We start from the raw sequence: 27,248 nt of genomic DNA on the forward strand, positions 1-27,248 counted from the left end.
CAGATCAGCAGTGGCCAATGACACAGGCAACTGTGTGTAGAGCCAGGGTAACAAATGCTTGGGCTCTTGCAAGCCCTGCCTCTATCCCAAGAAACCCAGATCAGACAGCTGCTTTTGAATAGTAACACCTAAAAGGCTGATGGAGTAACCAAAATTCATGATCAGCATCAGAATCTGAAGCCCAAGAAAGGACTCTTGCTCAACATGAAGAGAAATCTGAGAACCGGCACAAGATATACATGTGTGTGTGTCAGACTTTTTGAACCACTGCCTGGATGGGTTTTGTGGCTATGATGAAGTCACCACCACCTTCCAGGAACACAGACTCCAAGCTTAAGACTAATTTATGACAAATGGCGAGATTCCTGCCTGCTGAATTCCCCTACTCTGGGCTGCATGGCATTTTATCCCAGCTCTCTCCTCTCCCCAGCATGGGGTCCCTTGTATGAGCCCCACCTGAGTCAACACAGGACCAACCTCTGCATTTACATCTCAAGCTCCCCACCTTCAGAATAGCAACTGCAGATAAAACAACAGACAGGATGTTTCGATTTCAAATCTGGAAGAGATGAAAGTTAGTGACAGCTTCCCCATGACGTAGAGGGGAATTCAAGGACAAGAATATCAAAAGTTGCAGCTCTCAGGTGGGGTTTGAAAGCCCAGGAGAAAGCAAACTCTCACTCTGTGGCAACATGAAACACCATCATGAAATGCAATATGGATTCACTCCCCGGAAACAACATCACTATTCCACTTTTGGGCTCTGAGTTTTGCTTCCACCTCACACTAAACTATTTGGAGAGGGGAACAGATTTCAGACAAAGAATTAAGGCTTACACGTCTAAATGTTAATTTCAAATAAATATTTTTCTGGTCCTTTCATTTGTGGATAATAAAATGGAATAATGGGTTCTTTGACGTTGCCTTCCTAGGTTTTCTGTCACAAAAACCACAAGGAGACCTGGACCTACCTCACACCTGGCCATTGAATGAGGTGTTCTTCAGTTATTAGAACTGCTACAGAACAGCTGACCAGCTGTACAATCAACTTATAGGTAGAACCAGGAAAAAGCACATTATAGCATAAAAATCATGATTCCTTCACATGGTTTACAAATACTTGGTGTGTTAAGATGTTTGTAGCTTACTTACGTTAGAAAAGAAAAGAAAGGAAAAGAAAAATAAGGAAAAAAGCCAATGGACAACCTCCATGCCAAGTTGTTCTCCTACACCATGGCCGAAAGCATCCTGTGAGAAGCTCCATGGTGTGGCATCTTGCGAGGCCAATCTGACTTGGTAAGAGAGCTCCTGGTCTCATTCAGCCCTTTGGCTATCTCATAAAGTTGCTACAAACATATAAAGCAGGTTTAGACAGGAGGCAAGTGGAAGGCCACTCCCCTAGGAAAGTTTCCACTGATCAAGATTTTAATTTCTGTAGATGTTTCCACTTAGTCTCACTCCAGGAGAGGCACGAAGGCCCCAGTGCTGTCCTGCTAAGGAAGTCAGCACAGTGAGTTAACCTGTGGGAAAGACATGGCCAGGGCCAGAGCTAAGGACACTGATTACTAATCAAATGCATTTGTTTCCAGCAAAGACTAGGATACTCACCTGTGACAATCCCTCAGTTAAAGGCTTTTCATGAAGTGGTGTATATCAAACCAGCAACCAAAGAGGTGCCGAATGGAAAACCCAAACAAACTCAACAGATTGGCATCCTTTGGGGTCCAGAAGCTTCCATTATGCTGCTGTTGAACAAGGCCATTAACACAAGTGCTGAGACCAGAGGTGCACCCAGAGCCATGGGGCTCCCCTGCAGAATGAGGTTAGGGTGTGGGACCCCTGCCTTCCAAGGGGACAGACACACTTGTTAAACTAGAGGGGGAAATGATCCGCTCTGGAGTAACTTTTCACCATATTGTAGCCCGTTTCAGCTATCAGATGGGAGTGCAGCTTCTATGTGCACCTCTGCATAGGAGCGTGCTCTAACCAAACACAGAGCCAGACTTCTCATCCACGGAGCTGGCTTCCAGTCTAGGGCACTGACTTCCCAAACAAAGCTAATGGGGCCATCTGTGCCCTGTTCTTGACCAGTAAAGGACTGGTACTATGAAGCTCACAAGACTATGGTTCCCACTTACTGAGTTCAGCTGAGCTATGCTGGGCTACACATGTCCTGAAGAGCATTGTCAAAGAAACGCAAAGGTTCCTTTTCCTTGGGGAGCAGTTGGGGCTGAGGAGTTGGTTAGCCAGGACTGCCTTGCCTGGAAATAGGCTCATGAAGATATGCTGCATTTGAGGGCAAAAAGAACAGGGAAAACCCTGGGCACCTCTATCAGTGGGCAGGCTGCAGGGGCCTGGGAGAGGGCCCTGACCTGGAAGGTAGGCGAACGCCCTGCTGTTCCACAGCTGTTATTAGACAATCCCTTGACCACTCTGTGCCTGGGTTTCCATCACTAAAATGGGTATAATAGTCCCTAAGGGAATTGTGGCAGGGATGAATGTCTCAATTTGAGAATGAGGTCCAAAGTCAAGCCCTGTACATCCATATGCATGAAACTCTGTGCCCTGCCTTGCTACAGGTGTGTGATGTATGACAGGAAAACTTTCTCTGCCTTCAGGTGTCAAGGTTGAGTGGCCAAGCCTAGTTGTTTCTTGGGATGGAGGCTTTGGTTCACACGAGGACTGGGACTTCTTGCATTTAAGCAGCACCCTGGGCAACAGAAAAGTTGTGCGACCTCACATCCATCCTTGTTCTGGACCAGTACTGTTGGGGTCTCTGAGCATCTACAAGCCCAAGAAGGTCTCCAAACTGGGGAAAATCCTCTGCTCTAATAAATTTGCAAAACTAGGGAGCAAAACAATATGGCTCTGCTGAATTGGTTCAAGGTCTCAATCCATAGTCTTTGGAATAAAAATGAATATGAAAAATGTTATGAGGGCCATGAAAACCCTGGATTCGTGGGTAAAGGAACTAGTATATGTGTTCAGGACTTAGAGGGGAAACTATTCGGAACAAACATCTCACCCAAAGGATAAGCAGGGCCCAGGTCATAGAGGCTCCTTTCCCTCTAGAGACGCACCCCTTTCCCCTCTCTTTTCTCTCAAGCTCACGTGCACCTGCTCCATGATCGACCTCCGAGTCTGCCCGCTGACCCTGCCACTCATAGGAGCTGGCATTGAGCATCACCCGCTGTTCCAACCTTCTTTGGAAACACACTGGCTTGTGCCCGGAAGTCTCTATCTTCTGTTTGAGTGGCCTTCCCAGCAGAACCATAGCAGACAGTTAACATTTATTCATATGCCATACCGATTAGGAAATAGCTCTACAAACACAACTTACTTAGAAACAGCAAGTCAGAAATAGGATAAAACACCAAGAGAAAACGAGCTGTAAATACATTGCAAAAATGTGTTTGATTTTCTTTTTTGTTCGTTTTGTTGTTTTCATCTTGACTAGCACCATCTGTACACAAGAAAGTATGAACATAAATGTTTGGATAATAACAAAGATTTGCAAGGCACTTCATCAGTCATTCGGAGAAACTTGTTTTGTTTTTGCTTTCCACAGCAATCCCACGTCCACCCTCGCCTTTTCTCACAAACCAGGAGAAGAGTGAGGGCTCTTTTGCCAGTTCTTATGTACAAACAAGTTCTTTAAAGTTCCTCAAAGTGCTTTTTCAGTCTCACGGGGGCTTCCACGTCCCTTGGGTTTCCCATCATTTTCTCCTCTCCTGCGTGTTTGGTGTTTGCACCTTTCCTACAGAAAACAAAAGAAAAATCGCCTTCCGCTCCACGCTCACTCCAGACTTGCCACCAACCTTCGTCCTCCTTCCGTGGTCACTGAGCGCGGCCAGCACCGAGGGCCCGCCGAGCGCGGCTGCCTGCGGATCGGGAGCGAGGGCCGGCCGGGCGGCGGCTCCCGTCAGCGGCGCCGGGAGGTGATGTCGAAGCAGGTGATCATCATGAGGTGCGCCTTGCAGAAGTTGACGCGGCTCTCCAGGCGCTCTGTCACGCACTCCAGTGCTTCCAGGTACTCCAGGGAATCCAGCTCCAGAACCTGCTCCAAGTCAACTGCAAAGAAGGAGAAGCCCGATGGAGACGCGCGGCCAGCGGGGAAGGGTGATCAGACGGCTCAGCTGTGCCGGCCCGTGGCTGCTGCACCTGCACCTGTACCTGCACCTGCGCCTGTACCTGCACCTGAGCCTACACCTGTACCTGCGCCTGTACCTGCGCCTGTGCCTGCACCTGCACCTGTGACTGTACCTGCACCTGCGCCTGTACCCGCACCTGCGACTGTACCTGCGACTGTACCTGCACCTGCGCCTGTACCTGCACCTGCGCCTGCGCCGGAAGGTCTTAGGCAGTGCTGCCACACCCTCCTGCCCAACCCTCTGCCGCTCTCAGGTCGAGAACAGAACACTTTACTACTTGTAGTTATATTGGGGCCCTTTGTTCCAATGATAATGTTAGACCCCTGACATTTTATTGCGACTCCACTGAGGGACAAAGTGACATCAAGCCCTCCCCACCTCTACCATCTCCATGACAGGATTTGGGACTCTACCAGCACCATTTTCTTTATTAACTAGAAAATAAATAAAGCTTCAGGCTGAGGTGTGGAGAAGCCCTTCCTTTTTGGGGTCTCACCTGAATGACGTTTACGCCTCTGCCTGCTGATATGTGTGTTGCTCTCTGGTTGGTCCTTCACACAGCTGTGTGCAGCTGCCTCTCTAAGCAGTGACCCTGCCTCTTGGCATTTCCTGTACAGTTTCATATACTCACTGGTCCTTTGGGAACTAGGGTGGTGATGGAATCTATGTTAATAATTACGATTCTTAGACTCATAGACTTAAAGAACGGACTTGTGGTTGCCAAGGGGGTGGGGGGGTAGGTAGGGGTGGACTGGGAGTTTGGGATTAGCAGATGCAAACTAGTATATATAGGATGAATAAACAACAAGGTCCTCCTGTATAGCACAGGGAACTACATTCAGTATCCTGTGATAAACTATAATGGAAAAAATATTAAAAAGAATATAGATGTACGTGTGTGTGTCACTTTGCTGTACAGCAGAAATTAACACATTGTAAATCAACTATACTTTAATGAAAAATAATAATAATTACGATTCTGTGCTCAGAAGCTGAGATTTAGGACCCAGATGCTGTACCTAATGTTCAGGCCTGCAAAGAGTTAAAAGTCTGTTTCCTTCAGTTCCTCAAGGGCAATTATCCGAGGCCGCCCTCTCCTGGGGCCCGGCCACTACTTGGTCCAGTGGTGACTGGGCAAGGGGGTAGGCTGCTACAGAGTGCCCAGCATGGAGGACAGGCATGGGCAGCAGCCAGGGCAGCGGGGCTGGCCCTGGAATCCAAGGCAGGAGACCTGCACTTGACTCCCAGGTCGGCCATGCCTAATCTTTGCTGGCAAACGGTCCTTAAAAGTAACAGGAGAATCATAACCCTAGTCTGCCTACTTTCCTAACTAGAGTTGCCATGAAGAGTAGAACCAAAAAGAGACGATGAATGTGAATGTGGTCTGAGAACTGTAACAAGCTACAGGAACATCAAGGGCTGAAATCAAGGCTGACTTCTTTTATAGGAGACTTAACTGAGCTCACAGAAGTGAGGCATCCTGCTCAGGGTTACGCAGTTAATAAGGACCGGGGCTGGGAATGCGGCTGAGGCTCCTGAATACCAGTCTAATATTTAAAAACCAAACAAAACCCCTCACCATACCATAACCACATCAGCTGTATTATTGGATCACCTTGAAAATTTTAAAAAATGGATTCCAGAACATTTATTTCTAGCCAACACCCAGTCTATTACCCACACCCAGGGAATAGTCAGAATACAGTCTCATTGATTTTTGCGGGGGTCATTTTTGGTTTCAATTCATCTTGAAGAAACAATCTGTGTTTCTCCTTTCACATGGCCTTCTATTCATTACCTTTCTCAGCATCAAAAAAATCCCTGATTCCTGACATGAACAAAGGCAAGAAGGAAGGGATCGTTTCCTGGAAGCATCTACATATGTACCAACGATGTTTAAGCTGCTCCCATCCTGGGAAAAATGTGACTTTGTAAGATGAAGACAATTATCAAGCCTGCCTTAGGCGTAAATAGCTCTCAGAAAATGTTAATGAAAACAGCAAAAAGGAAGAGGAACTGCTGAATGGGCACCCCTGGGATCTTGAAGTGCCTGAGGATTCATGGAAGAAGGAAAAGGGTGTGCACACATGGGAGGAACACAGCATTAGGCTCCATGTTTATGCCGCAGCCAGACTTCAGCTAATGTCCTTGTTCGTGTCTTGTCTGCCCTATCACAGCCTTAGATGGAAATACCCTGGAGAGCAGGAGTTCATGTCTCTGACCAGATTTCTAACAAGGGACCTACCTTGCTGCATCATGCAAGCAGGTGCTGAGGAAATGTCTCCTGTTGAGGATAGCTATTTTGTTAACTCTGGGATAATACAAACACTAATTACTACCAGACATTGCTGCTCCATCATGGGCAGGCAGTGTAACCAGCACTCGACTGATAGTAACTCGCTCACTCTCATACTCTCACAACAACCTTCTGAGGTAGGCACCATTATGTGCCTACCATTTAACAGTTAAGGAAATCAAGGCTCAGAGAGGTTAAGCATCTTACCCAAGGTCTCACAGCCAGCATCCAAAGTGGGTCTGCATGACTGTGGTTGTCACCACAAATGGTACAATTCAACAAGGTAAGATGCATCACAGACTGGTCCCAGTGACCTGTCCTCTTTTTTTTTTTTGCAGTACGTGGGCCTCTCACTGTTGTGGCCTCTCCCGTTGCGGAGCACAGGCTCTGGACGCGCAGGCTCAGCGGCCGTGGCTCACGGGCCCAGCCGCTCCGCGGCATGTGGGATCTTCCCAGACCAGGGCACGAACCCGCGTCCCCTGCATCGGCAGGCGGACTCTCAACCACTGCGCCACCAGGGAAGCCCCTCCTCTAGGTTCTTTTTAGCCTCATATGCACTCATGAGGTACTCAGGGGAGATGTTACTACCTCAGCGCTATGGAAAAGAAGCTGCCTGAAGACATACTGTGAAAGTGGCAGGGCACAGCTAGAAGGCCAGCAAATTCTGTCCTTTCTTCTTTGCCCAGGATCATTTCACCCAGTATTTCTTAAACCTAAGCCCCAGACTCTGCCTGTCATGCTCCCGGCACTGGTCTGGGAATGCTGGGGAGAGGGTGATGTGACCCTCAGGGGACAGTCGTGAAGAGAGGGAGGCACAGGGAGGCTGAGGGACTGGAGGGAAGAGCTGGTGAGTGCCGGACGGGCAAGGAGGGAAAGGAATTTTAGTGTAAGTAATGTATTTTATTTCAGAGACTAAGTCATCTAGCATTGGGCCCCCATATCAATGAAACAGTTGGGACCAGATTTGAGCTTTATTTTGTGGTAAATGGAATGGTTCGAAACAAATAAATAAGAAACAATTGAATCCATCTTTCAAAGGGAGCACAATTGTTCTGAATTGTTATTAGACGGTTACTATCATCCTGGGCTTTCTATTAAATGGAAATAACACTGTGAATGTTATTCTTTTCACTCAGAAATGTTTTTCTTGCTTTCTGGGTTCTTTTTGAGGCTTTTCTAGGATTGCACATTCTACCCTATTAAGCACTCTATAAATTCTTGTCTATTTCAGGCTAGATATGCAATGTGATTTTGTGGCCGGGGAGCAGATTGGTAATATAGCCTTCATGTCTGGGTGATCGTCCACCACATGTAGGGGGGAAAAAAAATCTCATTTTCAGGTGCTTTGGACTGAGACACATAAGAAATAATCGTGCAAGAGCAATACTCACCGCCCTGCTGCTGCTCACACCCCTCCCACCTGCCCCCCGCAGAGCGGGATTGCACTCAGGGAGGCCATCTCCAGGCAAGGGGCATGGAAGGCCCTCGGGTTCAGACAGTGTCTGTGTCCCTCTCAGCCTGGCCTGTTTAAGTGGTGAACCCAGGAGTCGCAGTGATGGGCCTTACATTCGCTGAGCCACTTGTTGGGATCCAGCATCAGATACTGTTTCGTCGTCTCCAGCTCCTTCATCAGCCACTCGTACTTGGCTCGGACCTCGGCAATTCTCTGCTGGCGATGCTCCAGAATTTTCAGCTTTGCATTGAAGCACATGACCTCCTAGTACACAGATGGGAAGGAGATGGGGGTGGAGGGGGGAGGAAAAAGGACCTTCAGCTCAAATCCAACCCAGGCAACCTCTTCTGGAAAGGAATACTTGTGCTTATGGTCAGTGCAAAAGGAGCAGGTCACTGGGAAGTTTGGGAGGGAGCTGGGGGCTCAGCTCAGACAGCCCACTCACGGGGTAGGGCTATCCCTGGCATATCTCAAATTTAGAAGGCGGCTGGCACTCCAAGCTGGATCCAGGAGAGCCTTCAGAGGTCTCCGGGCAGAGAAACAGGCTGCTCTCCCGAGCTGGGTGCACGGGCCGCCTCCCGCTGGAAGCCGCTGGGAGTCTCGGTGGCCTGCGCCCTCCTCTCAGGCCGCGGCCTCAGCCTCAGCCCGGGGACCTCCTGGGGGACCGCCACCGCGTGGGGAGGGGGAGGCGCACCTTGCTGCTGCCCCCTCGTCGCCGCTGCAGACGCTCCACGTCGTCGATTTCATAGACTTTAATCTCAAAAGGTTCCCCAAGCCCTCTCTGGGTGCTGCGCAAGGGGCCGTCCACCCAACGGACCCCTGCGCTGTTGGCCGGTTTCCTCACAGGGGAGGGGGTGTCAAGGGACAGCGCCGGGATGAGCCTCCGTCTCTGGGAACCTAGGTAGGGGATTAAGCCTAAAGTTAATCGTTTTGAATTTCTATCTTTTTTTTTTAACATCTTTATTAGAGTATAATTGCTTTACAATGGTGTTAGTTTCTGCTTTATAACAAAGTGAATCAGTTATACATATACATATGTTCCCGTATCTCTTCCCTCTTGCGTCTCCCTCCTTCCCACTCTCCCTATCCCACCCTCTTGGTGGTCACAAAGCACCAAGCTGATCTCCCTGTGCTATGCGGCTGCTTCCTACTAGCTATCTGTTTTACATTTGGTAGTGTATATATGTTCATGCCACTCTCTCACTTTGTCACAGCTTACCCTTCCCCCTCCCCATGTCCTCAAGTCCATTCTCTAGTAGGTCTGTGTCTTTATTCCCGTCTTACCCCTAGGTTCTTCAGAACTTTTTTTTTTTTTAGATTCCATATATACATGTTAGCATATGGTATTTGTTTTTCTCTTTCTGACTTACTTCACTCTGTATGACAGACTCTAGGTCCATCCACCTCACTACAAATAACTCAGTTTCGTTTCTTTTTATGGCTGAGTAATATTCCATTGTATATATGTGCCACATCTTCTTTATCCATTCATCCGATGATGGACACTTGGGTTGTTTCCATGTCCTGGCTATTGTAAATAGTGCTGCAATGAACATTGTGGTACATGACTCTTTGAATTATGGTTTTCTCAGGGTATATGCCCAGTAGTGGGGTTGCTGGGCCGTATGGTAATTCTATTTGCAGTTTTTTAAGGAACCTGCACACTGTTCTCCATAGTGACTGTATCAATTTACATTCCCACCAACAGTGCAAGAGGGTTCTTTCTTGAAAATCTATCTTTTAAATGTAGTTTTGATGCAAGGGCTGGCGGCGTGACAGGGCTGTCGGAGCCTGTGGCAGAGATGTGTTTGAACCCCTCCAACCTCCCACCTCCCGCCTCAGCAGCCACTTCCTTACCTGGCACTTGCTTTACCTCCTCAAGCTCAGATGTCCCCCCTCACCTGTCGAGCCACCTGTGGTCTCCCCCCTGAAACACACAGGCTGGAGGACACGAGAACTGAGAGTCACCCTGGCCACACCCTCAGCATGGACAAGGGTTACCGTGAAATTAGAGACGTTCCATTAGCGAGAAAAGATCCTAGTGTTTGGTATTGTGGTAGGAGTTTATTTGCTTCTAACAACAACACTGGAATAAGCACTGATTATGCCAGGCCCTACTTATCGTGCCTTACACACTGTGATGGAGACTGCTAGCTGCCCCCCAGTACCTGCCCTCCTCTTCTTCCTCTGAAGACCCCGAGTTGGAGCAGGGCACACAGCCACCCAGCTGTACCCTGTGTGGTACATGTGACTTAAGCTCCACCAGTGCAATAGAAGCAGAAGTGCCCTGTGTAACAGCTAGAAAGTGTCCTGAAAGGGTGAGGTCTGCTCTCCTCATCCTCTCACCTTTGTCCTGGATGGAATATGGGCCTGCTGGCCGGTCCATGACATGAAGATCATAAACAACAGAAAAACAAGAGAAGGAACCTGGATTCCTGACACCCTGGAGACCTTCACAGTGGTACATGTGTTACAACTGAACCTACATTGACACATCATTATCCATACGGATACGGATACCCAGGGTCCATAGTTTACACTGGGGTTCACTCTTGGTGTTTACATCCTGTGGTTTGGACAAATGTGCAATGATATGTATCCACCATGATACGATCACACAGAGTATTTTCCCTGCCCTTAAAACCCCCTACACAGACTTTTACATGAGAAATTAATCTCTATATTGTTATTAGGGTTTTCTGTCACAGACAAGCCTAGTACCTAATTTAATTCTCACAGAAGCAGAAAACTAAGGTACAAAAGACTTCAGTAACTTGCCCAAAGTCTCAGTATTCCCTTGTTTAGAAAATACATTCCTGGGGGCTTCCCTGGTGGTGCAGTGGTTGAGAGTCCGCCTGCAGATGCAGGGGACACGGGTTCGTGCCCCGGTCCGGGAAGATCCCACATGCCACGGAGCAGCTGGGCCCATGAGCCATGGCTGCTGAGCCTGCACGTCCGGAGCCTGTGCTCCACAATGGGAGAGGCCACAACAGTGAGAGGCCCACGTACCGCAAAAAAAAAAAAAAAAAAAAAAAAAAGTCCATTGCCCACATTCTCCACCAAAATAAAATATATATATATATATCAGATAATAAATGATTTCCCCAAAGGATGGGTTATGATTAAACATCACAGAACTTGGCACATAGTAGGTGCTCACTGAACATGAATATCCTTTTGATTATTTTTCTTCATAATCTATTTGAGGAGATGAAAAATACACAGAAATCAGAGACTATATGGTTAGGCCATTTAAGATGGATGTTCTCTTGTTCTCTATAAATCCCTTGCTTGAGCAGTCCCTGCTTCACTCACATGACTACCCAATCCTCTTAATTACAGGGCTTAATCAGTCCCTGATAACCAATGAGCCCACCTGACATCAATTCCCCCTATAAATGGTAGCTTCCTTCTCCCCCGAGTAGTGAAGACTATTGCCATATCTTGTCTGCCATACATGGTGGGGTGTCGCTCCAGGACCCTTTGCGTCAGATCCCTCTGACCAGTAAACCACTGATGTCTCTGTTGCTGTCTCTGGGCTCTTCCTTCGGTCTCGAGGCTGGGTAACTGCAAGGCCTGTGGGCCTGCAGGGTGCATCCCAAGAACTGGCGAGCCTAGCTGGGAGACCGAGGAAACTCCTGTGAGTGCTGAGATGTTGGGGAAAAAGGACGGGAATGGAAAGTTGCAGGGGTAATCCTGAGGAGGCTGTCTATTCACATGGTAGGGCCCAAAGGTTGCAGGGATAATCCCGCAGTGGGGCCCTGTGGCAGCTGTCTACCATGAGAGATGTCTTTCTGTTCTATTCTATTAATGCTATCTTAACCTCCGGGTCTCTTTCCAGTTTAAAAGTAGCAGCCCTGTGCTCGCGGCTCATCTGACGGCCCAAGGATGGCTGGTGAATACAGACAAAATGCAAGGACCTGGATTACCTATCAAGGGTGTCATCTGGTCGGGTAAGGCAAGCAAACCCCCGACCTACCATGCCTCAACGATTACAGGCCCAGGCTTTAGGGATATTAACTCAGGAACTGGCTTGTGAATCGGATGTGGCCAGTTACCCAGAAGGGTTTAGTTGGGGCCCATGGCAACGGCAAACGAATAAGAGCGCCCTTGGGCCTCTGGTCCCAGCTCTGGCAGGAGGCCAAGCAATGATACAGTGTGGTGGTAGCAACAGCTATCTGCTGTCTACAGCGCATTACAACAGGTGGAAGACGTTACTAAAGGCCTACCCAGCCATGCAAACAACCGCTCTCTGGTGTCTAGGACAGCTGAGCATGATATACAGGGCCCCCATGGACACTGACAGTGACCAAGGACCATGCAGTTCAGGAATGGGCCGATAAACGTGACATACACTGGCATTTCCACCTGCCTTACGACCCCACTGCTGCCAGGCTAATGGAAAGGATGACTGGGCTACTTAAACAACAATTGAGATGGGAACTTGCTCTCTCAACGTGTGGGCCAGGAGACTCACTCAAGCCCTAGGAGCTACCATTGAACATCCCAGGAGCAATCGTCCCAGTGCTGACGCCATGTTAACCCAGAGGAAACTAGTCAACACAACCTGAGTTCAACAGTTGCCCACCGAAGGACCGTTGCCAACTACCGGTCAGGACAACAATTCGCTTTGGCCCTGGCCACAGGATCTACCCCCAGGGGAACATGTTCTAAAATGGTCTTGAGGCTGACAGGTAAGCCCCTTGTGGTTTGGGTTTGCTGCCTCGGGGGGAATAGGATTAGAAAGGGACCTACGGGTTTTACCTGTCTTCTACCTGCACTCCCCGCCCCACCCCCGCAGACTACAAAGGGAATTAATCCAGGGCGCCTACTGGAGAAAGGCACCATTCTATCACATTGCCTCTCCAGTATTCAGCACCGGCTGTAGGGACTGGGGGTGGACAGGCAGTATGGTACTGCAGGCCAGGATGAAAACCACAGGCAGGGGTGGTGATATCTCAGGATGCTGACACTGCTTGTTATTTTGCTTAATCACGATCTTCCCTGTAATCTGTCTGTTCAACATCTTACATTTCATCCCTAGTCTGAGAGGGGTAATCTGTTTGTGGACTGGGTGACAACGGTGGCCTCATTACAAAACGAGTTTGACTGCTGGGTCTACAGCGAGATGCCGCTGTCGTCTTCCTGTGAACGTCCATGAAAAATCGACTGGATAAGCACCTGGCTCCAATGATTGCCCACCTCTTGGGCTCTTTTTTTTTTTTTTTCTGTGGTACGTGGGCCTCTCACTGCTGTGGCCTCCCCCGCCGTGGAGCACAGGCTCCGGATGCACAGGCTCAGTGGCCATGGCTCACGGGCCTAGCCGCTCCAGGACATGTGGGATCCTCCCGGACCGGGGCACGAACCCGTGTCCCCTGCATCGGCAGGTGGACTCTCAACCACTGCGCCACCAGGGAAGCCCCCCTCTTTGGCTCTTGATACTCTTTAGCTGCTGGTGTCTGTACTGCATTTGTGGTATTTGGTTGCAGTGCACCTCTACACACCCGACGCCAGGGATATCGCAGAAGAGGGGTGGACCAAGATCGTAAGGGTGGTGCAGGGTATGTACGGGTAGACTGTATGGTGAAGCCATTTAAGATGGCTATTCTCTTGCTCTCTGTACATCCGCTGCTTGCCCAGTCCCTGCTTCACTCACGTGACTATTCAATCCTCTTTATCAGAGGGCTTACTCAGTCCTGATGAGCCCACCTGACGTCAATTCCCTCTATAAATGGTAGCCTCCTTCTCCCCTGAGTAGTGGAGACTGTTTCCGTGTCCTGCCTGCCGAACAAGGTGGGGTGTGGCTTCAGGACCCTTTGTGTAGGATCCCCTGTCCAAACACCACTGATGTCTCTGTCGCTGACTCTGGGCTCTTCCTTCGGTCTCAAGGCTGGACAACTACAAGGCTTGCAGGCCTGTGGGGTGCAGCCCAACAGATAACATGAGCTTTGTGCCCTTGGAGGCAGGTCTCTAGAGGATTATAAAAGCAATCACCATAGGACTGGCAGGGCCGGGGGCACCACTGTACCAAGCACCACCTTTTCTGGTGACTGGTGGCATGAGTGAGTGAAGCCAGGCCCTGGCTTCTGAGGACGGGGCCTAATCTTTTCACCCACATCTGAAGTGGATCTAGCCTCGTGCTTTGGGCAACTACCATGTTTGTTCCCCTGGTTCTGGCCCCTCTCCTGCTGGGAGGCTGCGGGCCTGGCCCCCTGGGAGGGAAGCTTGGGCCTGTAGGTGGTGGTGTTCCCTCAAACAGCTGCATCTCCTGAGGCACACCCACCTGGCAGCTCCTCCCTCTAGTAAGGGGCATCTAGGAGGCTTGCTTTCTCCTGGAAGGAGGATGGTTGGGAAACGTGACACCATCGCAACCGGTTTATCTTGGCGCTGAAGGGAGCCCCATCTAATTTAACTCAGGATTGATTGTGTGGTCCCTCCTGAGTCCGAGGAAAGAAGATGGAGTCTGCCTGAAGCCGTGGCTACCTGCACTTAGAGTCTGGGCTGATTCTGCTTTTAAATAGAGTGGACTCCATCCAGTCAGACTTCAGTGAGAGAGGGAGAGCAAGAGAGCTTACACGCCATGACACAGCAGCAGTCAGATGGGGCTGCTGCAGAACATGTAGGGAGGCCGAGGAATGCTGAGCATCAGTGGGAGGATGTCCAGCTCTTGGAGGCAGGGAGAGTCTGAGCATCTTTCAAGTGGAGACCGGGCCTGGCCACCAGGCAGCCCGAGTTCCTCAGGCTGCAAACACTCGTGATGGGGCTCCCAGTAGCCCTCTTCCCTCAGTTGGATAATATGTACTCAGCCCCTAGGAAGGGTGACTGGTCCTCCCCCTCACCTCCCCTGACCCCAAGGACAAGTCAGGGAGCAACGACCCCTCTAAAAGCGAGGTCAGTCATGTATGGGGGCATCTCAGTCGTTTAATCCACTGGGTGCATGTGTTCAGACATTTCTGGGATGACTCTTCTAAGGATCTGTTTACGTGAGAAACAGGGGAGGAACTGAGGAGGGTCATGGGATTGGTGGTGTATCAGTTACCTATCACCGTGTAACAAATTAGCCTAAACCCAGCAGCTACATTCCTGTGAGGCAGGGAGCTGGGAGCAGCTTATTTACCTGGGCGGTTCTGGCTCAGGGTCTCTCGTGAGCTGCAGTCAAGCTGTCAGATGGTGCTGCCATCATCTGAAGGCTTGACTAGGGCTGCAGCATCCACTTCTAAGCTCACTCATGTGGCTGTTGGCCAGAGTTTCAGTTCATTGCCCGGTGGGCCTCTCCACAGGGCTACTTATGGCATAGCAGCTGGTTTACCCAGAGCGGGAAAGAGCAGCTACCGTGTCTTTCACAGCCTAATCTTGAAAGTGACATACCATCACTCACTTCTGTTGAAGTGATTCACCGCCTTATTCCATTGCACACAGAGACCAACCCTAGTATAGTATGGGAGGTGACGAAGCAACGGTGAATACCGGGAGGCAGGGACCATTGGGGGCTACCTAGGAGTCTGGTTACCACAGATGGGATGTGATCAGATGGGAAAACATCAGGAATAAGGGTCACTACCTCCTTCCAGACCACTCCAGGACGACCTATGAGATCACCCCGATTGGGGAAAGAAAAGTAAAGAAGCCTGAATGGAGAATGACATTTTACTGGGCTATCGTAGCTTAATAGAAATACCCTGAAGGCAATCTAATTCCCATTGCCTTCTTTCCATGCGTTTTTGCAATCTTCTCAACTTCCTCACCACGTCAGTCAATCCCTGCCAGGGTGGGAAGTCAGTGCCCAGTGTCGGGTGAGTTGCAGTCTGTGGGTTTCTCCTGCATGTAGTGAACGGCTATCTTGCATTTTCTGAGCGTTCTGAATTTGGTCACTGGTAAATCAATTCCATGAATGAACTGATATCATCCAGGTCTTGCACCCACCACTAAGGAGCCTCCCCTCCCCTCTCATCTCCTCCAGAGGTACACTGGGAGCCTTACTTGGGGTGTGATGGGGAAAGCTGAGGGCAGGGGCAGGGGAATGTGGTCACACCAGAGGAAATGGAGTTTAATGCTGTGAAGGAAGTTTCAGAGGGAGACATGGCGCCCTCACACTGCTGGAAAGGGCACAGGAAACAACGGTGCCCAAACGCCACGTCATCACTAGGAGAGAACTGACCACAGGGCCTTTGTCTGGGTCCCCACAGTAATATGACTTCTTGGATTTTCAGCATGCACCACCCTCTCCACCTCTCAAGCAGATGCTTCCAGCTTTCTGCTGAGCCTAGTCCCTGTCAATGACCACTGCCTTCCAGGTTGCTGGAAGGTCAGGGAAGTGTCTGCTGTAAGGAAGCTGCGGGGAAGTGCCTTAGTTGGGCAACAGTGGTGCGGGGCCCTGTCAGATGCAGCTGTCTGGTTTGGGATCACACGTCCTGATGCCAGTGGGTCAGGATTCCTTTTTCTTCTCTATCACTCCCTGCTCATCAGCCCAGCACTCAGTCTGGACATGGAGACGTCAAGTGTGCAAAAAAAAAAAAAAAGCACTTAAGCTGATAAATGCCAATAGCTTTGCTGCGTGAAATGGCCCCAATTTGACCAAAGCCCACCCTCTCCCCTCCCCATCCAGGCTTGGCTGCCACCTGGGTGCAGCAGGAGGGACCCCCGGCCTGTCACACCCCACTCTATCCTCCGCAGCACTGATGACCCCAGTGAGGAGTCTGATGTTGGGCCTTCCATTTTTATCATCACTGAGTGCAGATAAAAGTGTCCACATTCGACATATATACACCACTATGTATAAAATGGATAACTAATGAGAACCTACTGTATAGCACAGGGAACTCTACTCAGAGCTCTGTGATGACCTAAATGGGCAGGAAACCTAAAAAAGAGAGGATATATGTATACGTATAGCTGATTCACTTTACTGTACAGCAGAAGCTAACACAACATTGTAAAGCAACACTACTCCAAAAAAAATTGTTTTTTAAGTGTCCACACTGAGTCTGAAGATGCTGCTTCTTAGGTCAAATGTCAGGAAACATGGGCATTCTGAGCACCGAGGACTCACAACACTCCTCAGGGAACATGCTGATGTCCATCCCCACCGCCCACCCCTGAGAACCCGCCATCATCAGCTTTCCCTCCGTCACTCTCCATCTTCATTCCGACTCAGGGTACAGACACGAGAAAGACACTGAGTCAAAAAGCAGAAAGCACGAATGCCAGCAGGACCCACAGGCATCCGCGATGAGGAGGGGGGAGGGAAAAGATCAGCGTGTGTGGATTTACTGGCCAGCAAGAGTCAGCTCCGTGGCCTCCCAGATGAATGAGGGTGGGGCCGCACTGGCTGCTGGAAGCTTGAATTGAAGAGTGAACCCTTCCCAGGCTGGAGAGGAGATGGGGAGGGGCCCAGCTGCAGAGCCCAGGCCCCTCACATGCTTGCTCTAGGCCTCTCAGCCCCGTACCTGCCTCCACCCACTCTCCACTCTAAGGGGCTTCCTCGGTGTCTTAGGGAGCCAATTACTTTTCTAGTAGTTCCCAACTTACAGTCAAAAAGGCTATCTCATTGGGAACCCTTTCGCATCTGTTTCTAGGTAGAGTCTCTTAGAAACACTCTAGAAATCTTACAGCTGCCAAGAAGCTGCTTGCCTTATTCCCATTTTCATTAAGCCAGGAACCACTGTGTTTCCTGAATTCATTAAAACAAAATAAGATTGCACCTGAGAACCGAACGAACCAAGGGCTACAGACAGAGTGAACCATGGTGCTCTAGGCCCTTTGGAGGAGTAACTGGTCACAGGTTTTGGTGCAGTGGATCTGCTAACTGAACCCGGCAACCCATCGGTCAGTAACGTTTACTCGGTACCCAGAGAAGGGAAGGCACAGTGTTTGGTGCTTAGAGTGGGAACGAAAATAGACGATAGGCTTAATGTTTAAAACATGGGTCATCAGCAGGGCGAGATACAAGAAGTACATAGGAAAGAACTCAGCTAACTTGTAGGACCACACGGTCAGCCAGCCAACCAACCAATGCATCAACCAATGGTGTCCAACTGATTCATGGTAACCTGTACCAGCCCAGCACTGGGGACCCAACAGGCTGAGTCAAGTGCCGAACAGGGCTCTCAGGAGCTCGTGCCCAGGCAGGTCAAGCCCTGGGTGCATCTCAGAACCGACATACTCCCTGGCTGGTTTCTCTCCTGGGCTTTCTGGATGCTGTGTCACACCACACCCGGGCCTGCTACAGTGGAAATGAACTTCACTCAGACCAAGGTGCTGATCTAATTTTCATATTTCCCCAGCCAGCCTGAGAGAGAAGGAAAAAAAAAAAAAAAGAGAGAAGCCAAGGGAGTAACACACCAGATTTGGGGTGAAGTGTCAGGAACATGAGGAAGAAGAGAGAGAGTGTCCGTGAGAGCCCACATGATACATGATACCAAAGAGCTATCAATCACTAAAAGGATGGGGCCTCAGGGGCAGCCAAGCTGATGCAATCATGCCATAAACTGCCCATCACTGATTTCCATCCTCTTAGCAACTGAATGCCCTCTGGACAGGGTGGACATTCACTCCCCACCTGATCTGGCTGTCATCACTCTACTTCATGGCTAATGGTTACACGTATACATCTGTGTACCTACCACGCGGGAGCTGGCAAGCAATGGTGGAGGGGTTGATGAAAATCCATCTATAGAAAGCAACCCACAGCTTCTGTCACCTTATGACACTCTCAGCCAAGAACCTATAATGACTCCCCATTGCCAACTGCAATAATTCTTATCACAGTTGCCAGATGTTCAAGGAATAACTTGATCTGGGCTTACATTTTCTGTCCATTATTACATCCATTAAGAATATCCCCCTTGAATGTGAATTGGTACAGCCACTATGGAGAACAGTATGGAGGTTCCTTAAAAAACTAAAAATAGAACTATGATATGACCCAGCAATCCCACTACTAGGCATATACCCTGAGAAAACCATAATTCAAAAAGAGACATGTACCAAAATGTTCATTGCAGCTCTATTCACAATAGCCCGGAGACGGAAACAACCTAAGTGTCCATCATCGGATGAATGGATAAAGAAGATGTGGCACATATATACAATGGAATATTACTCAGCCATAAAAAGAAACGAAACTGAGCTATTTGTAATGAGGTGGATAGACCTAGAGTCTGTCATACAGAGTGAAGTAAGTCAGAAAGAGAAAGACAAATACCGTATGCTAACACATATATATGGAATTTAAGAAGAAAAAAATGTCATGAAGAACCTAGGGGTAAAACAGGAATAAAGACACAGACCTACTTGAGAATGGACTTGAGGATATGGGGAGGGGGAAGGGTAAGCTGTGACAAAGCGAGAGAGAGGCATGGACATATATACAGTACCAAACGTAAGGTAGATAGATAGTGGGAAGCAGCCGCAGAGCACAGGGAGATCAGCTCGGTGCTTTGTGACCGCCTGGAGGGGTGGGATAGGGAGGGTGGGAGGGAGGGAGATGCAAGAGGGAAGGGATGGGGGAACAGATGTATATGTATGACTGATTCACTTTGTTATAAAGCAGAAACTAATAAAAAAAAAAAGAATATCCCCCTTGTTGAGTCAATCCCGCTCTTTATCCATAAACCATGCTCTTACTGCCTCAAGCTCGTGCTCCCATCACTGCCTCACCCTACAATGCCCTTTACCCGCTTTGTCCCAGCAGCCTTTAAGGCCTGGCCCAATCCCAATGTTTCCCTGTAGCCTTCTTCAATGTTCTGGTCCCTCTTTATCTAAATACTTCTTACCCTTAGCTCTCACGACCTCAGTCAGCACTAGGCAAGGCACCTGGGTTCAGGGTTCACTGTTCCCTGTTCCACAGTCTTCACCCTTGCTCACCAGTGAGATTACACACTTCTCACAGTGGCCTTGTCTTCTACGCTGCCTGATCCTCCCCAACCACACTTGCAACTTCCATATCACCAAGCTCTAACTGCACAGAAGAGGCCTGATCAATATTGAACAACTTCAAAATAAATCCCTTCATCTGTTGATGGACACTTAGGTTGCTTCCATGTCCTGGCTATTGTAAATAGAGCTGCAATGAACATTGTGGTACATGACTCTTTTCGAATTATGGTTTTCTCAGGGTATATGCCCAGTAGTGGGACTGCTGGGTCGTAGGGTAGTTCTATTTTTAGCTTTTTAAGGAAACTCCATACTGTTCTCCATAGTGGCTGTACCAGTTTACATTCCCACCAACAGTGCAAGAGGGTTCCCTTTTCTCCACACCCTCTCCAGCATTTATCGTTTCTAGATTTTTTGATGATGGCCATCATTCTGACCGGTGTGAGATGATATCTCATTGTAGTTTTGATTTGCATTTCTCTAATGATTAGTGATGTCGAGCATCCTTTCATGTGTTTGTTGGCAATCTGTATATCTTCTTTGGAGAAATGTCTTTTTACGTCTTCTGCCCATTTTTGGATTGGGTTGTTTGTTTTTTTGATACTGAGCTGCATGAGCTGCTTGTAAATTTTGGAGATTAATCCTTTGTCAGTTGCTTCATTTGCAAATATTTTCTTCCATTCTGAGGGTTCTCTTTTGGTCTTGTTTATGGTTTCCTTTGCTGTGCAAAAGCGTTTAAGTTTCATTAGGTCCCATTTGTTTATTTTTGTTTTTATTTCCATTTCTCTAGGAGGTGGGTCAAAAAGGATTTTGCTGTGATTTATGTCATAGAGTGTTCTGCCTATGTTTTCCTCTAGAGTTTGATAGTGTTTGGCCTTACATTTAGGTCTTTAATCCATCAACAGATGAATGGATAAAGAAGATGTGGCACATATATACAATGGAATATTACTCAGCCATAAAAAGAAACGAAATTGAGTTATTTGTAGTGAGGTGGATGGACCTAGAGTCTGTCATACAGAGTGAAGTAAGTCAGAAAGAGAAAAAGAAATACCGTATGCTAACCCATATATATGGAATCTAAGGGGAAAAAAAAAGGTCATGAAGAACCTAGGGGCAAGACGGGAATAAAGACACAGACCTACTAGAGAATGGACTTGAGGATACGGGGAGGGGGAAGGGTAAGCCGGGACGAAGTGAGGGAGTAGCATGGACATATATACGCTACCAAACGTAAAATAGATAGCTAGTGGGAAGCAGCCGCATAGCACAAGGAGATCAGCTTGGTGCTTTGTGACCACCTAGAGGGGTGGGATAAGGAGGGTGGGAGGGAGGGAGATGCAAGAGGGAAGAGGCATGGGAACATATGTATATGTATAACTGATTCACTTTGTTATAAAGCAGAAACTAACACACCATTGTAAAGCAATTATACTCCAATAAAAATGTTAAAAAAACAAAAATAAAATAAATAAAAATTTTAAAAAAGGAAAGGAAATAAAAAAATAAAAATAAAAATAAATCCCACTGACTACAGATCGTCATATGGAAAGGAAGTCATATTACCACCAATATTCTTTATATTATTTGCACCAACTTCTACAACGTGAGCATCAGAGAGACCATGGTGGTTCTCTACCAACCCTTTCATTTTAGTTTGACGTGAGAAAACTGAAGCCCAGAGAGTATAGTTATTCCCCAAAGGTCACACAGCCCAAGACCCCAAGTCTCCTGCTTTCTAGATCACTCATCCCACCGTACCAGGTCGAATTCTGTGCACTCTCCGCTGACATGGATCTCCAGGAATGGGACTGGAAAGGTGAACACTCGTGATGTTTGGTTGTTTCCACTGTTACCTGTACTACAAAGCACTCAAAAAACTCAAGGTTCTCTCCCTGGCAGTATATTTCTAGTTCATTTTCACTAAGGAAATAACCAAAGCATTAAAGCAACCTCCACTAACAGATAATTGCCTGTCTCCTCTGCAGTTCCAAATGTCTCTAGTAATTGTAAAATCATGCCATCGAGCTAGGAGTTTCCTTTGAGGAGTTTTATGGCTTCTCTTAAAGAAGTTGCTTTTGATTTATGCTGATCATGTCTGACAGCCAGCATTTTTCTTAATAATAATCATAAATAAGCGAGACAAGGTCACCCAGCCTGCAAGGAGCATATCTCCACTGCCATATCCATTATGGAGCCTGGGATCTACGGCAGCTGCTCACAGCAGTCCGATGCCCTCGGCACTCTCTATTAAATCCCATCTCTGGCACCCAGCCTGGTGCTTTGATTTTACACAAACAGCCTAACCTAACAAGGGACCCTCGAGAACAGCATTTACAAAAGGAGGTAGCAGCAAGCAAGGACACGTGTGGAGCCTGTGGTCCACACTCTCCGAGTGGTTGTTTTAGTTCTTCTTCCTCTTTACTCCAGTGTAACAGCCAAACCAAATGATACAAGTCAAAAAAAGAGTAAAGCTATTGTAAGAATAAATTGGATTGGTAGATTCAAGATGCTAAATTAGAGTAGGTAAAGCACTCTGTAACACTCAAACTCATGTGAGCACATAGCAAACGTCACACGATAATCTGGACTTTGAAGACCAAGACTGGGTAGATTGTAATAATAAGGTTTAACAACCGAGTACGGGGAAGGCCAGATTTTTTTTTTTTTTTTTTTTTTTTTTTTGTCAAAGGCTCTGGCTTAGGTAAACTTCTTTGCTATTTTTGGTAACTGCTATCAATACATCTGAATGCCCTTGACCCTGAAAATAGGACCCAACAGCTGTCATGTTATACTGAATGGATTTCTGTTCTCCACTTGTCTTATGCGGGCGGTTCTGCTCCCAGGTCTGCTGCTGAGACTCAGGGCTGAGGGTCTGAAGTAGAGCACCGTCAAAATAGATCAAAGCCTGACGCATACACCACCTGGGAAATAAAGACCTCGAAATTCTGACAGCTGCGATGACTCCTGCACATGCTGGGAGGCTAACCTCCTCGTCCTATTTCACGATCTGTGATGGGGTGGATGAATGGGGTGATCTACATCATAACGTCTAGAATTACAACATGACTGCATGGGTCCCTTGAGGTTGGTTTCTTTGATTTGAGGCAAACAAATGGCTTATGATGTGCATTGACCACAGTCCCTACATTTGTACCGGAACATTCCAGAGTCTGCACTTGCCTGTGGTGTGACAGTGAAGCCCTCCATGGCTCTGTCCCCAGCAGGTGACAGGCGGTTGGGGACAGGGACGCCCATCCCCGAGTCCTGGGGCCCTCCCTCCGCCCGTCGATGCCCGGGCCCGAGCCTACCTGAGTTGGCGCGCTTCTTCGGGGCTTTGAGGCTGCGGCAGCGCCCGCCCACGGAGCTGCTGTTCTCGCTCATGGAGTCCTGGGCGGACGACGCGCTGCCGGTGGCCTCGCTGTCGCGCATCATGCTCTCGTAGCCGCTGCTGCCGCCGCTGTGGTAGAAGAGCGCCGTCTTGCCCATGGCAGGCGGCAGCTCCCCGCTCAGCACGCTGCTGTTGTCGCTGCCGTGGCCGCTGCTGCAGCGGTGGGGCCTGCGCGGCGGCGTGATCTTGCTGTAGGGCGAGGGCAGCGGGACGGCGGGTGGCGGGCGCTCGTCTGCGGCGGCCGCGCGCTCCTCCGCCTCGGGCCCCGCGCGCCCCGGCGGCCCCCGGGGCCCCGGGCCGCCCTGCAGCAGCTCCGAGATGCGCCCGTTCACTGCCCGCAGCGGTAGCTTGGACGTCAGGCCCGAGCCCCGGCTCCGGCTCAGCGATTGGGTGGACCAGGACATGTGCTTCCCGCCGGAGGGCGGGCCGGAGCTCTGGCCCACCGCCTGCGGCAGGGACTTGGTGGAGAAGCTCAGGGTCTTGGTGGTGGAGGTGGACAGGCTGCGGGCCTTGGGGCTGGCCAGGAGCAGCTTGCTTACGGCGGAGATCTTGGACTGGCTGGCCTTGGGCGAGGCCCCGGCTGACTGCGCGGGGCCGGGGTTGGTGGGCGAGGCTCCAGCGCTGCGGCCCGGGCTCCTCCCCGTGCGGGGCATGGTGCTGTCCTTCCCCGCGTGCAGCCTGGAGCTCACGGAGGACAGGCTCTCGGCCCTCTCCAATGAGAGGCATTCGTAGTGGCTGACTGTTGTCCTGCCAAGAGAGTTGGTCCTGCTGGCCAGCTGCTCCAGTTTGGCACCAAAGAGCTTGCTGCTGCTGCTGCTGCCGGCATCCTTCGTCTTGCCGCTGGGCTCGTCCGGGAAGCTGGCCGAGAAGGGCGCCGGTTGGTTCAAGGGGCTGCTGGAGTTGCTGCTGCAGGCGCTGTGCTGGGGGCTGGCCCGGTTCTTCTGGTCCAAGCTGGACTTTCGGACAGGGGGCAGCGGGGGAGTCCCTTTGGGCCGAGCCAGGACACAGTGCTTGGGTGACGCCACCTTCCTCTCCAGGGTGGCCTTGGAGGGCTGGGTGCTGGAAGCCGGGCCGATGCCGTTGGTCTCGGCAGGGCAGTGAGAGAAGAGGCTGTCCGGTTCCTCCTGCCTGCTGGCTTTCTGAAAAGCCCTGGGAAGGCTGCTCGACTTCAGGCTTTTGTTGAAATGCACAGGGCTCTGGGCAGCCACACTGGGCAGGGCCGTCTCACAGCCGTCCACAACCCTTCTGAAGTTGTCGGCCACGGGGGAGGCAGATACCTCACCGCTGCTGCTGCTGAGCCCGTCACTGGAGCTGGCCTTCCTGTCCTGTTCCGCTCTGGCTTCAGGCTTTGGGGGGCCTGGGGCAGTCTCGTGCCTAATCCCTGCTTCGTGGGGATAGGCATTCTCTTTTTTAACCTCCTCTTCTCGTTTCAGCCAGGGGTCCTCAAATTTCATCTCTTTCTTTGCACCACTTTCCTTGCTCTCCTGAGACCGGGCTGCTTTGGGGACTGAGCTGACGGTGGCAAGGGACGCCTCGGGCTCTTGGACGTTCCGGGGGCTCACGGCGATGCAGGGGTAAACCGTAATGTTGGTCTTCATGGGGATGTACCCTTCACAGTTGCTCAGGCTGGCCGTATTAGAGATGGTGACCATGGCTTTGCCCAGCGTGGATATCTTGCAGCCTTTGATGGGGGTTGCTTTGTTGAAGGAGTCGTCCCCCACTTCCGACAAGAGGAGCAAATTGTCGGGGCCCGCCTTGGGCTTCTCTCGGCACGCCACAGCCGTGTTCTGGATGCCGCCGATGAACTCCGAGGCCGGAGGATCTGCCATTGCTTCCCCGTGCCCGAAACACGTCTGGGCTATGAAACTGTGGCAGGGCGGCTCACTGTCACTGCCTGTGCTCATCTCACTCAGCCAGGAGCTGATGGAGGAACGCCTGCTTCCTGCCTCCCGGGCCTTCTCATCCAGGTTCAGTTTCGGGAGGGGCAAGAACTGCGTGATGCTGACCTCGGAGACAGGAGCCACGTTTGAGTAGCACTCCAGGTCCTCGCTGACGCTGCCAATGATGCTGACGGGCCTGGAGCCCGAGGCCAGGGCCTGCACCGAGCAGTCGCTGTTGAAGCTGATGATGCTGGTGGGGCGGCCGCCGCCCAGGACCCCGCTGATGGTCAGCTCCTCCACCAGCGTGAACACCAGCTCGTCTTCACCGTTCAGCTCCAGGGGCTGCTGCACTGTCACCATCGTGGTGCTCAGTATCTCCTTCTTGGCATCTGCAGAACTTGCTGCCTGATGTTCGGCGTCCACAGGGGTTTCTGGGAACCCTTCACTCCCAGTAGACATGGATTTCTTCAAAACCTGGGGGCTCATTCCGACCGGGGGGGTACGTACCTCGGGCTGCAGCAGGGACTCACTAGATACCATGCCCGCATCCTTGCTGAAGGTGGGCAGGGGGGCAGGAGAAGGCAGGACACCCTTCTGGGTGTAGACTTTGCACCTCTGGGAAGGAGAGCTAGCCGGCTTGTACTCTGAGGTCTTGGACAGGCTGGCGATGCCCAGCCTGGGGGAGCCCAGAGGCCTGGGCTTGCCTTCTACAAAGCCACAGGAGTTCAGGCTTTCCCGGCTGCTCTGGAGGCTGGGGCTCTGCACGAGCTGGGAAGAACCGTGCTGGCTGCTGCTGCCCGGGATGCTTCTGGGTGAGGCAGGGGTGGAGCTGTTGGTGAGCCATGCAGCAGGGACAGGGGAGTGATTCCCCTGCACCTTGGAGCCCGGGGGTTCACTGCCTTCTCTAGCTGTCAGCTGGCTATCTGACCCATCATCTTCCTTATCAGACTCACAGAGTGGGCTTGCCCCAGCTGCTTGGCTTAGCGGGACACTCTTGCTTGCCTGCTGTGCCCCAAACTGGGCCGGCAGCTCCTCGAAAGGGAACGTGCTGGACTCCTCGCTGCCGTCAATGCAATCTAGCCTCTCCTGCAGCTCAGCGAACGTGTTGCACTTCAAGCAGTCCCTTTCCGATTTGCCGGCCGTGGCCTCTCCGGCCTCCGTGGACCGGCTGTCACCCCTGGCCGCCTTCTGCAGGGCTGGCACGATAGGGACAAAATCTGGAGGCCCCTCGTTGTCGGTGAGCTCCTTGTCAGAGAGGGCCGTGCCATTTGGCCCAATGTAGATGACCGTGTCGCAGGACTGCTCGCTGCTGGAGGAGTAGTCGGGGTCGCTGGACAGGTGAGGGATCGGGAAGTCCGACTCCACGGCGGCCCTGGCGTGGAAGGGTCTCAGCTGGGTGGGCCTGCGCATTCTGCCTTCCTCACAGGAGCTTTCTCCCCCTGAGGAGCTCGATGTGTACTGTGGGTGAGAGGGGAACCATTAGTGTGGGCTGCCCTTCCAAGACAGCCCTCCCAGGGACCCTGACTTCGTGAGGCAACTGGTGGAGGCCACTGGCTCCATATAGGCCATCCAGACCCCAGTGGGCCTCCCTACTTCTGGGCTGTTACCCAGGGTGTGCCAGGCCAGGCACCCAAGCTATGCATGTCACGGCCTCATACTCGAAGGATAACCCCTGTGAGGTGCACTGGGGAAGCAGAGGCTGCTCATGAAACGGGGTGACCCACCCAGGTCCCATCTGACTGCCTAAGGACTGAGGAGGGGTCACCAGTTTGCACACCCAAACCATTTAGGACAACTTGTGCCACGGAACAGTGGAAAGATGTGTTTTTGACCAAAAAAAAAGAAAGATACAAAAAGGAGGGGGAAAGCCCCCCACAAATCACCAGCTGGCTATGGACCAGAGTGACCACAATCATGATTATTTTCTCAAACGTTCTTGTCACACCACCTGTCCTGGCTTTGCCTTGGCCTGAGAAAACGAGCCCAGTGGTTTCTAGCTACTCTGCATCAACCAGAAACCGTTGAATTAACATGACAACACCCAGCAGTCTGAAAATGCCTCCTGGAAATACAAGGGAAGTAGGGCCACCTGAGCAAGGAGGGGTCAGTCAGTTGAAGGACCAAGGTAGGCAAGAGATAAACTATGAAGAGTTCCCATCCCTCTCAAAATTTTCAAAGTAGCAATCCATTTAAACTATCTAAA

The 27,248-nt window shown here is 50.4% G+C and overlaps 1 protein-coding gene across 1 annotated transcript in view; it reads right to left on the reverse strand.

Annotated features, from left to right (window-relative positions):
• Positions 1 to 3,922: 3,922 nt before the first annotated feature.
• The window catches only part of KIF26B (kinesin family member 26B), a 480,495-nt gene continuing 457,169 nt past the window's right edge, over positions 3,923 to 27,248 (reverse strand). Inside the window, exons 12-15 of the mRNA XM_060088379.1 lie at positions 23,086 to 26,503; positions 8,595 to 8,797; positions 8,014 to 8,164; positions 3,923 to 4,071 (exon numbers count right to left, since the gene is read on the reverse strand). Coding sequence (XP_059944362.1) covers positions 3,923 to 4,071; positions 8,014 to 8,164; positions 8,595 to 8,797; positions 23,086 to 26,503 — 3,921 coding nt within the window. The remainder of the gene's footprint in view (positions 4,072 to 8,013; positions 8,165 to 8,594; positions 8,798 to 23,085; positions 26,504 to 27,248) is intronic.

This window comes from Mesoplodon densirostris, chromosome 2 (genome assembly GCF_025265405.1).
Source record: "Mesoplodon densirostris isolate mMesDen1 chromosome 2, mMesDen1 primary haplotype, whole genome shotgun sequence".
Taxonomy (NCBI): Eukaryota; Metazoa; Chordata; class Mammalia; order Artiodactyla; family Ziphiidae; genus Mesoplodon; species Mesoplodon densirostris.